We start from the raw sequence: 12,165 nt of genomic DNA on the forward strand, positions 1-12,165 counted from the left end.
TTGTCATGTTACAACCACAAATGTAAATGTATTTTAATGGGGTTTTATGTGATAGACCAACACAAAGTGGTGCATATTTGTGAAGTGGAAGGAAAATGATACATTAAACATTTTTAAAAATAAAAAACAGAAAAGTGTGGTGTGCAAAAGTATTCACCCCCCTGAGTCAATACTTTGTAGAACCACCTTTCCCTGCAATGACAGCTGCAAGTCTTCCGGGGTAAGTCTCTACCAGCGATGCACATATAGAGACTGAAATATTTGCCCATTCTTCCTTGCAAAATAGCTCAAGTTTAGTCTGATTGTCTGAACAGCAATTTTCAAGTCTTGCCAAAGATTCTCACTTGGATTTAGGTCTGGACTTTGACTGGGCCATTCTAACACATGAATATTCTTTGATCTAAACCATTCCATTGTAGCTCTGGCTGTATGTTTAGGCTCGTTATCCAGCTGGAAGGTGAACCTCCGCCCCAGTCTCAAGTCTTTTGCAGACTCTAACAGGTTTTCTTCTAAGATTGTCCTGTATTTGGCTCCATCCATCTTTCCATCCCATGGATTGAACAGTGCTCTGTGAGATGTTCAAAGCTTGGGATATTTTTTCATATCCTAACCACCTGTCCGGTGTGTTCCTTGGGCTTCATGATGCTGTTCGTTCAACAATGTTCTCTAGCAAACCTCTGAGGCCTTCACAGATCAGCTGTATTTACACTGAGATTAGATTTCACACAGATGGACTCCATTTACTAATTAGGTGACTTTTGAAGGCAATTGGTTGCACTGGATTTTATCTAAGTGTATCAGAGTAAAGTGGGGTGAATACTTTTGCACACCACACTTTTCAGTTTTCTATTTTTAAAAATGTTTGAAAACCTTGTATCATTTTCCTTCCACTTCACAATTATGCACCACTTTGTGTTGGCCTATCACATGAAATGCCATTAAAATACAATTACGTTTGTGGTTGTAACGTGACAAAATGTGGAAAAGTTCAAGGGGGGTGAATACTTTTGCAAGCCACTGCATGTTTCCAACTGAAGAAAAGCATTTTTAAAAATTAAATTAAAATAAAAAATCCCAAATGCTTAGCCTGGCGGGGGTCAACTTAAACCTGGCGGAAACCCTGATATGCAATGCTAACCCCACTTTTAATTTTACTGCCTAGCTTTTAAAAAGCTATTCCCGCAAGACTTAGCTAGGCTAGCTCCTCAGCCTAGGCTTAAACATGTGATGTGAATCTCTACCTAATAATAGCACTCCCAGGGTACATACACTAGTATTTAGTAATGCAAAATTGGTAACTTAATAGACAGCTTGCTATATTAGCTACCTACCTCACACAGCAGTAGGATGCCGGGTTGCACCTCAGTCAGTGAGAGAGAGTGTGTCTAAAACTGAATACTTAAATGGATGGAATGGATTTATTTTAACAACGGGAATGCGTTCTTAAAACTTAAGTTACCATCTATCTAGCTGTTATCAATTTATTCCATAATTTACTAAATACAATGAATCTAACTGACCTAGCCTAAATTGTAAATTGAAAATAAAATCTAGAAAGTTTATTAGCCTATCGGCTAATAAATTAAAATGAAATAAATACATTAATTTAAAAAAACAGAAAATATGGGCTAATGGCCATACAAAGTGTATTGAACATAAACAGGGTTTAACTTGTTGAGACCATAAAATTACTCTGGGAAAGCTTGCATGCCTTAATTGGAATCAATATTCTCCATCCAATCGCAGCAGTTTAGTGTGTTTTTCCACCCAAGAGAGCACTTGTGTTTTACCAACCACAAGGGCACTTAAGCACGTGTTTATACAACCCAAGACTAGAGGGCAGGTTATCATGTTTTGCCAACCGGAAGTGCGCTTAAACTTGCTGCTCTACCACCCAATAGAGCAATTAACTGTTTTATTTTCACCTAAGAGGGCAGTTTAATGTGTTTTGCCAATAAGGAGGGCACTTAAAGATGCCCTTTTGCCACCCAAGTGGATAGTTTATCATGTTTTAACCAGCCAAGGGGGCAGTTTAGTGTTTGTTCCACCCAAGAGGGCAGTTTAGTGTGTTTTGCTAACCAGGAGGGCACTTTAGCATGCGTTTTTGCCTCCCAAGAGGGCACTTTAGCATGCGTTTTTGCCACCCAAGAAGGCACTTTAGCACACGTTTTTGCCTTCCAAGAGGGCACTTTAGCACACATTTTTGCCTCCCAAGAGGGCAAATTAGTATGCGTTTTTGCCACCCAAGAGGGCACTTGTATTTTGCCAACCAGGTGGGTACTTTAGCACACGTTTTTGCCTCCCAAGAGGGCACTTTAGCGCACATTTTTGCCACCCAAGAGGGCAGTTTATCATGTTTTAACCAGCCAAAGGGGCAGTTTAGTGAGTTTTTTCCACCCAAGAGGGCAGTTTAGCACGCGTTTTAGCTCCTAAGAGGGCACTTTAGCACGCGTTTTTCTACAACTGGGCCACAAGGGGGGGCGACCGCCCCCCCGCCCCCCCTGTGCACATCACTGGCTGCCGGTGAGAGTGCCAGGTTCTGTGAGCACAACATAAATCGGCCGTGGGTTGTGTGTGCATGTGTGTAATAGCTGAATGGATCTGAAGAGATGTGGCATTATCATCTCAGAAGAAAAACATGTTTTCTTGAGGCAAGAAGAGGAATGAAAATTGTGGAGCACTGGAAAAAAATTACAAATCATCTAACGATTTTGAGGACACACAAAAAAAACAGAAAGGAATGTTGCACGCGACCCATCATCATCGTGTTCACAAGTTCAGGTTAATTGGTTTTGTGTACATGAATGCAAACGGTGTGCATCTGCATGCACAAGTGCACAAGATCTGAGCATGTAGTACCCGAGAAGGGAAATATGTGATTCGACTCTTTTCTGTTCTACATTTTCCCACGTTACTAATTAACTTAACAGTACATGTCCACAGAGACAATGATTTCAACAACCAAATTACTCCCCACTAGTCTACGTGCCGCATCAACTCATACACTCTGTATCTCTGCTCTGAAGAGGGTATTGAGTTACTCTATAAACGGACTGAATCGCTTCATTAAATAGCTTATTAAATAGGTTATTTGACAGAGTGGTATGTGACATATCTCTGTGTTTTAAGTAGTATAGGGTTACCCTTTCCCCTGGGCCATAACATATTATGAAGTGCGCAGGTTGCTTTGTGCGGGGCCCGGGTCACGGCCTGCTAAATATTTAGGGAGGGTGCACCGGCCCCTGCAGCCCTCCCAGATTGAGGGAGACACGATTGAAATGGTAAAGAAAATAAATAAACGTGGCTTTGGAGGGTGCTGCAGAGGATGGACAGAGCAGGTTAATGTTAATGTTTAATTTAAGTGGCAGAAATTAATTTTGCCCGTTATTACCGGTTAATGGCTATCTCAGATTACTGACCTGAAAATGTTCGTTGAGTCGTTTTGAGTAGCTTCCACAAGACCACAGACAGTCCTCTTTAAATATTTCTATTCCATAAAAACAATGTTTTGACAAGTCCTTTAAACAGTGAGACAAATGAGGCCTACTTCTGTGTCCATTCGCTTCTTCGACAGACGGATGGATTTCTAGCTCTGTGCAAAGGTGGTGGGAGGTTCAGAAAGAAACATTTTATTATAAAAACTGGCACTCCTTTAATGTTTTGACAAACTTAAAGTGATATTTCTGTTTCATACAGGGGTATGATCTGATCACAAATTCTTCTTGCATCTGCCCTCAAGCACAGCCTTACACTAAGATCAAGTAGGACTATAACTTTATAAAATGGGTGTGTGTACGCAAGTTAAGAAAGAGTGAAGTGAAATAGAGAAAGAGTAAGCTGCGTGTGTGTGTGGCTCCTATGTGAAAATCCAATGTAGGTGTCCCCTATGTTTTGAGAAACGGATTAGTTAAGGATCAAGTAGATCTCGCAAGACATCTACAGGAAAGAATCTGCACTCACACAGACACACACCCACACACACAGGCTCACTGAAAACTGACCCCACACAAACAAGCTTACCTCCTGCCACTGCTGAAGAAACAGTACAAAATCCCAGACACAATCCCAAACAAACATCGCAACTACTTACCCCACCGACCACAGGAACACCCAAAGCCACACACTGTAAATAAACACCACTGACGGATAAGACACACAGACACAAACACACACACACGCACCTTCTGCCAGCGTGTTGTCCTCTGAGTGTCCATTCAGACTGGTCATGCTTGAGATTTGTCCATTTTTCTGCAAAGACTGAAAAAGAAAAAACACAGAAAGGGGAGACACTGTGAGTCAAGAGGTATATCTAATTTGTAAAAAATGTATTTATTTAAAGGCATCAGCTTGCACAAATATACACAGTTGATCATTTTTTTTCCTTTTAAGGGATAGTTTAACATTTTGGGAAATACTATTTCTCACTTCTTACGGGTTAGGCAAGAAAATTCTTACCTTAAGTACAGGGGGTGTGTCAGCCAGGAGGCAATTAGCCTAGCTTAGCATAAAGCCTATTAATGAGGGGAAATAGATAGCCAGTCTCTGTACAAAGTAGAAAAGCCTGTTCCTCTAAAGCTCCCTAACACACTCTTGCTTTCATCTGTATATTAAATATGGTTAACCCAGTAGGTGGTTAGCTTATTTAACGACTGCTGAAACAGTTTGTTTTGCAAAGTTCAAACTATAAAAATACAACACTTTGCATCAAAAATCAAGCTAGCCACAAAAGGCAGAAGCGTAGCCATTGGTAGGCCTAGCTGAAATGGCTAAAATTACAAACCACTAACATCTCTGAAGTTCTCTCACTAACACGCCCTCATGTCTGTGCATCAAATGTGGAGCACAGAAATTAGCTAGTAGCACCTAACACAAACCATAACCCAGCCCCTTTATCTTACAGTACTAGCTAGTATGCTAAGAAATAAACCTACATATAAAGCTCAGCAAAAACACCTTAATGTCTGTGTGTCAAACATGGTGATAACATCAACCTTCTGTACCTAAAATGTTGGGTAACAGCTAACTACCGCAGCATATTTCAAGGTTGAAAAAGCCACCTACTTACATGGCTAAAGCTCACTAACTCACTCACCCTCATGCATGTGCATCAAATATGGCTAAGGAGCTAACGGCACAGTCCAAAGTAAAAAAAAATGAACCTACTGACATTCTGAAGCTCCCTGATTATGACCCCCTCATGTCTGCCTGTCAAATATGGAGCTAATCATAATAGGCAGTTAGCATATCTTACTGTAACTAAGATGGAGGGGGTAACAGCTTGCTAGCTTGGCACAGTCCAAAGTTAAAAAATACACCTAACCTTCACCTTACACCTTGTTTCCAGCCCTATCTGAAGCTACATTGAGCCAAGCTAACTATCTTGTAGCTCTTGCTCCAAACTTTACACGCACAGTAGTACTAATCTCCCATCTGATTCCCAACAAGAAATCTAATAAGGTATTTTTCCAAATGTTAAGCTCAAGGCATTCGATAAATTGTTAGCCTTCACTTAAGCACTAAAACTGCTGTCACTGCTCATAACCAGGGTCCACGTTTTCAAATAATGTGAACCACCAAATAAATGCCAGCATCTCAACCGACCCATCACTGTTTTATGATCAGTGAAACAGCCTGCCAGGACATTATGAGATCCTTAAATGGTTGTGCGTGCTGCTTCTACATTACACTATCCTTAAATGGTTTTATTAGCGGTGATAAAAATTCATTGTTTAAGGACATAAACATCATGACAAGTACCAAAAATGGGTACATTCACACCAGGGGTCACCAAGGTCTATATCTGGTAAACTGGAAGACAAACACTGAAGAAGTGCTACACAGAAATCCTACCAGAAAATATCCTAATAACCTAATATAAGGCTGCAAATGAAGATCAAAAAGTACAATATTGTATTTAAGTTGTTTTTTTTATATCGTGGGCAAAGTGAAAAAACACAACCTAGCTCACAGCACCTTATCAGTGGATCTGGGTCCTGACAAGGGTTTATTCTGGTTGCGACCAGCTCCGACTGACAGCCGCACAATAGCAGGCAGGACGAGCTTTGTCTGTCCCGGCCAGGGGAGAGGGAACCAGAGCCTCCCCACAGAGCTGCTAATCTAACTAATGGACAATTCGGGCCCTATTCCCACCACCCTGAACTCCTCCAGGAAAGCCCTGAAAAATGACACCACAGAGGAGACACTCTGCCTGGGACAGGTTGGAGGGATGCACTAAAAAGATGAGAAAAAGAAAGTGAGGAGGGGAGGAACTGAGGGGTGGTCGTCGAGGGGGAAGAGGGGCCGTCCTACATGGTGTTGGAACAGTTTGAGGGGGAGTGTAACAAAGGCCAACTCTGTGAGGAGCAGTGAGAGGCTTGTTCAATCAACTGCTTGTCTCTTCGATGAAACTTCAATTTAACTTCTTTCTACTATCCAGTGACAGTTGTGTCATGTGGCAAGTCTAAAATAAGCTAATTTCTGTGTTCATTTCAGTCCAACAACTTTTCTCCAGTCGTTTCTTTCACAGACAAATACCTGGAGTGTTTGCACCGAGCTTCAGTCAGCAGAAAATAGATCAAAATGAGATGGTTTTGTTGATACGGTGGCCATTAGCGGTTATAGATTTAATGAGATGTCTTATTAACATCACAAAAACTCAATGCAACAATTGACCTTGTCTGCTACCACCTAAGTGTTCCCAGCAGAACAGCAAACAGAAATAGAGAACCTCATTAGATCGCGTGCATTACTATTCCTTAAGTGCTCACAGTGCCACTCGGATGTTTTTACTGAAGAGCTTGATTCAGGAAGACGATACTAAAGTACAGTAAGTGCACGCCACCCCAGCTCAAAGGTTGTGTGGACCCTACGTCCTTCCCTATGGAAAAAACATGACTACTGGATGTCATTTCTTGTTCATGTCATGACCAGCTGATCAGGAATCAGTGCAGAAAAAAAACCCATAATAGAAAGTCCCATGATTATAGTTTACAGGAGACAAGCCAGACAATGTTCTGTTTGGGTTGTTGTCAACAAGATGCTATTGAGAGAATAGTTTAATTATTGGGAATAAAAAAACAAAACTTGGAAGTCTTTACATACCAAGAATCATCTAAATGTCACATCCTGATAAAGAAAGGCAGCCACGGAGGATATGAAATAAGATAAATCATCATTATCATGATTAGATTTTGGGAGCCTTTATACCCTCACACGTACTCACACACATAAAAAGTTCAGTGGTTTAAATGCGTTCCCACAGAGGAGGATGGTCCTGTCATTTCAGTCCTTTTCAAAGCCACCAGGACCCTGGATCAGATCTGGTGTGTGAGCCATCAGCTGACCTCCAGACCTGAAGCGACCCCGCCCTCCCCTAGTATATCTCATGACTGGCATTCCCAGCATTCCTTGCCCTCTTCTCCTAAATTCCACAGATCCCCCCCAACACCTGACTCCATCCTCTTATTTTAGCCCACTGCCCGCAAATGGTCATCCTTTCACCACCTCTGGCTTGAAGTTACCTCATAAGCCCCCATCCGACCCCATTTAAAATGCCACACCTTCCTCTGGGCATCAATAAAAGTGTAAGACGGGACACATCCTTCAATAACACTGGCAGACAGTACTTGAGATGAGGATGTAGGATCTCAACATAGGATCTCTTGGGTTTTACGTCCACTTTAGATGATTCTGTTCCCTGTATGCTCTGAGTGAGAAGAATTCGTTTGATGACTGGTCCTGGTGTTTTAACATGTTCAACCAGAGACCTTCCATTGAAGATTGCCATGTCCCTCGACGTTATCCAAGTGTTTTAGTTGCCTCACATTAACTTTAAACCAACCGCTCTAACCTGGAGGTTTATAGCTGCGACCAGAAGCCCTGTAGGTCGCTCTGTCAATACGCCAGTGGAAAAAATGTTGTCACCATTTGGTGGCCACATATTTCGTGGCCACATATTTCGCGGCCATAGGAGGATGAAATTTTAATAACTGATTCACAGATTTTGCTCATGAGCTAAATGACAGCTGATCAGCTGAGCATGCCAGTTGGCTAAAAAAGGGTTTTACATTGGGAGTGCCCCATAACCCCCAAACAGATTCCCATAACATGACCAAACTTTTTTCTTTATTAGATAATTAAACCTTTAATCTACCGGATGTCGAGATTACAAATGTAATTTACAGGGGATTCTGAAATGTGTTTCTTTATGTGAATAAAGAATTCTGTAGCCTGCACCTAATTTCTGCTTGAGGCTACATTAGCTGCTACTAACATAACCTTAACAACCTTGGACCAGCTGTAGACGGGTTGCATTTTGCGTAATGTTGGCCCTCCTCTCATATCCCACCCATATAGAGTGAAGTCCTTGTTGATATTATATGAATTGCAGCTTCACTGCGTCATTCCAGTGAACTAAAACTGACCCGACCCCCCAAAAAATGATATCTACAGCTTCGCCTGAGCTGCTCTGAATTCCTTTCATTTCCCAGACAGAGTATGTTGAAGTTTCGCTGCCAGTTGTGCATTTTTTGACGTCTGCTCGGTCAACATGGTCTGCCGCAAAACGCCTAAAGACAGACTTAGACCTGCTCCAAACGGGCGCGAAGGAAAGGTCACAAAACAAAACGTCTGCTAAAGTGAACAACAGCAGGGAGTTTCTGTCTGCTTTCTGTGTGATGTGATCTGATTTGAAATATGCCACTGGAAAACATCTCAACAGCCTTATTTTCTGATTGAGAAAGTTATAATTTCTCTAATATCTTATAGAGTTCAACAGTAATAAATAACTCCTGCAATCTCATATTTCAGCTCTTTTCATTTGGTCACGGTCTCATCTTCATTTATCACGAGAGACTAATTACCCACAAAGGACATTTTCATTTCCCTCGCAGCCTTTCTCACTTGAGTGTTTACACATCCATCAGGCACTTTGTCAGCCAGCAGACCTATGTGGCACTTACTGTGGACGCCGAGTCACCGTTCAGACTTATAAACAACTTCTGGCTTTTGTTTACTTCAACAAATTAAATCAGATTGCCAATAACTGGTGGTTAAGACAATGCTGACGGCTTAAATCACAAATCCCTCCTTTATTTACATTAAAGGACAGGGCTGGTGGATGTTCTGTAGTTTTCAACAAATCAGTTGAAAAGACCCAAAACCAAAGATGAATTCATCCCACGAACATGTATTCCTTGTGTAGCCAAGGCCTGATACACTACAGTCTTCTATGCCGTAACACATCAAGCAGCCACACTGTTGCATTGGCTCACATGCTCCTTCATTACGATGAACAAGGGCACTTATTTCCATGTTTGAGTAGCATTCGCTAAACTCCACAGTGCACAGCTGTTTTATTTACCCAAAGATTTAATTCTTACATTTGTGACCCACATTGACTTCTTTATTAAGAACCCGTGAGCTGAGACAGAGAGACGAACACATGATCGTTTCATGTGATTTGTTGACAATCAAAAAAACAGCTTAGAATAGTGGCAGAATTATCCCACAAATCAAAACAATAAAAATGGCCCCAATACGAACCGCACGGCAAGGAGGGGGGAAATTTACTCTGAAAAGCACGTAGATCATGTCTGCGAGAAGTAAAATCATCTTTGGTGCCTCTTAAATCACAAAAGGTCTCATCAGTCAGTCAACTGGTTGTGATCAAAAGCTTCCAGATAAACTTTAAATCCTTCCCATCTGATTGTCTACGATAAGATTGACCTTAAAAAGAAGAGGGGAAGATTTTCTTATAATCACTTAACCTTGTTCTGCTTTCACTTTCATCCTTAATTTCTCTTTGATTCTGACATCCCCTTATCTGCCTCTCTCATTTACTTTTTGGCTACACCAGGCCAGCAGAGGAGATTTATGTTCCTAAAACCAAACGGAGGAGCAGCAGAGAGAGAAGGAGGAGGACAAGCAGGAGGAGGAGGAGGAGGGGGGTAATGGAGACGAAAAGGATGATGCGGCTGGCAAATCGCATCGTAAACCCCAGTTTCTCTTCTCAGAACAGGCGGAGAGAAGAGGCTGAACTGAGTGTTGGAGAAGACATTTCCATTACCTTTATTTGAATCTGATAAAAACAGACACCAGGAATAGTTCAAGGGACCATCAAATTGTGGGTTGAATTGATCCCGGGCTATCGTGTTTTGCACGCACATGCAAACTCGCACAGGCTTAAAGACTCTCTGTGGGGTCGTAGATTGTTTCGTGACAGTTAACCTAAAGACCTCTGAACCCTGAGGTGTGGACAGAGTCTTGGGGGAGACGAAAGGAGGACGATGCCGTCTGAGGGAGGGCGACTGGGAGAATGGAAGGCAGAAAGATAAAGAGAGGTGAAAGCAAGAGATGTGAAGATAGAAAGAGAGAGGAGATGAGAAGCAGAGAGCCAGGATGAGGAGCGAAAAAGAAGCCAAGAATGCAGGAAAGTAGTCCTTTGCTAGTGGCTCACTTTAGAGGTATACTATCATCCTGTTGGAGTCTGTAAGTAAGGCTTATAGTTTCCTTTTGTTCTTACTGATTTTCTTTTAACATTTGCTGTGTTGCCACCGCAGGAACGTTTCCCAGGGAGTGCAGGACTTTTGTAAGAACTTAACTTGTTTCCACCGCAGGGACCAGGGTAAAAAATCTTAATTTTAACCTCCAAGAAGTCCCTGCTTGGAGAGTGGTACCTCCCAAAATCGCACTTCGCCACATTCTGGAGGTAAATACTGCACCTTCTACTCCGCTACCTTAATTTGATTACTTAAGTTACCAGTTACTCTGTTGATTACACGCTGCATCATCATTTTAAAAGGGTTTTTATTTGATCTGTAATCAATTAAAAAAACACTCTGATTCTGATAATCAGAAAAATCCTGAATACCGGATCCGGTATGTTTGTGAGACTTTTAATGTAATACTTTAACACGATTTCTTTACTTGTACTCAAATATGACCTTAGAGTGTTTTTTTATCACTGTCCAAAATACAGGAACTTGCAAGCATTTCACTTCAGCGGCCAAGTCAGTTTTAACCTTCTCTCGTTAATGAGTTTTAGCCTATAATAACTGCCTGGATGCTTTCACGCCTCCAAGAGAGAACAAGAGAGTCATATCATTTGATTTCTCTCCAGCTGCCAACTTAATCACGATCATCTAATTCAATCCTGATTAAATCACCAGCTCTACCAGCGAGCTGTACTAAGGAGCTGCGAAAGGCATTTGCCAATAATTATTTCACCCCGGTCTAACGGGAGGTTTCAAGGGGCCGGTGTGACCATCATTTCTGTCTCCCTCTCCCTCCCTGTGCCTTCATGTCTCTTCAACCCTGCCAGCCCCCAATCTATTATCCCTGACCCCCACATTCAGTACATACCTAAGATCAAAGCCTGACAAGACCCCCAAAGAGCACTCTCACTCTTTCCACAGTCCTTTAACTATGTTCAGGTGCTCAGACTGAGAGTACCTGTGCTCCTGTGTGTGTGTGTGTGTGTGTGTGTGTTTTATGCAGTCTAAACAAGTCCTGGATCGCAACTGAATTACCACAAAGATGCACAACAATTACAGAAAGTAAGAATCTCCTCTTGTCTTTCTTTTTTCTGTTTCACTGTTCCCTCTTTCATTCTACTTATCCACTTCTGCTTTATATACAGAGCAGGTTTGACTCTGTCATTTTATTTATGGTCGCTTTCAGGAAGGGGCGTTCACTACAATAAATCTGTCAGCTCTTGCAAACACTAAGCTATAGATGGAGAAAAAAAAACTCCCTTACTCACTGTGTCTCGGAGTGTTTGTGTCCTGCCAATTTCCCTATTAGTTTATCCTTAATTCACGAAGGTCCATTCAATCTGCTTTTTTGGCTGAAATTTAAAACGGAATTTGTGAGAACACAGTTTACAAGTTTTGGGATCTGATTATCGAGCTCAAATTATGAAGTCCAAAGTATATTAGGCAAAAATGGATGAAGTGGGACTCGACCTCGGTTGACTCTCACAAAACTAATTGAGTCTTGACATCGTTGAGATTCAGCTACCGAAATACACATGATTTGGAAGAAACAATATTTAAGTTTAGAATTTCTGACCTTGTAAAATCCTCAAACAATAACACAACAGTCTACAAATGGCGCCTCCTCAATGAAATTACAATTTCTCGCCAAGCACATGGCGCCAAAAAGGTT

General features: G+C 41.6%; 1 protein-coding gene across 1 annotated transcript in view; it reads right to left on the bottom strand.

The window, feature by feature from the left end:
* akap12b (A kinase (PRKA) anchor protein 12b) overlaps positions 1-12,165 on the bottom strand; it is a 51,166-nt gene that overhangs the window by 22,005 nt on the left and 16,996 nt on the right. The window contains exon 2 of the mRNA XM_030404824.1: positions 4,182-4,257. Coding sequence (XP_030260684.1) covers positions 4,182-4,257 — 76 coding nt within the window. The remainder of the gene's footprint in view (positions 1-4,181; positions 4,258-12,165) is intronic.

This window comes from Sparus aurata, chromosome 22 (assembly GCF_900880675.1).
Source record: "Sparus aurata chromosome 22, fSpaAur1.1, whole genome shotgun sequence".
NCBI classification, from domain to species: Eukaryota; Metazoa; Chordata; class Actinopteri; order Spariformes; family Sparidae; genus Sparus; species Sparus aurata.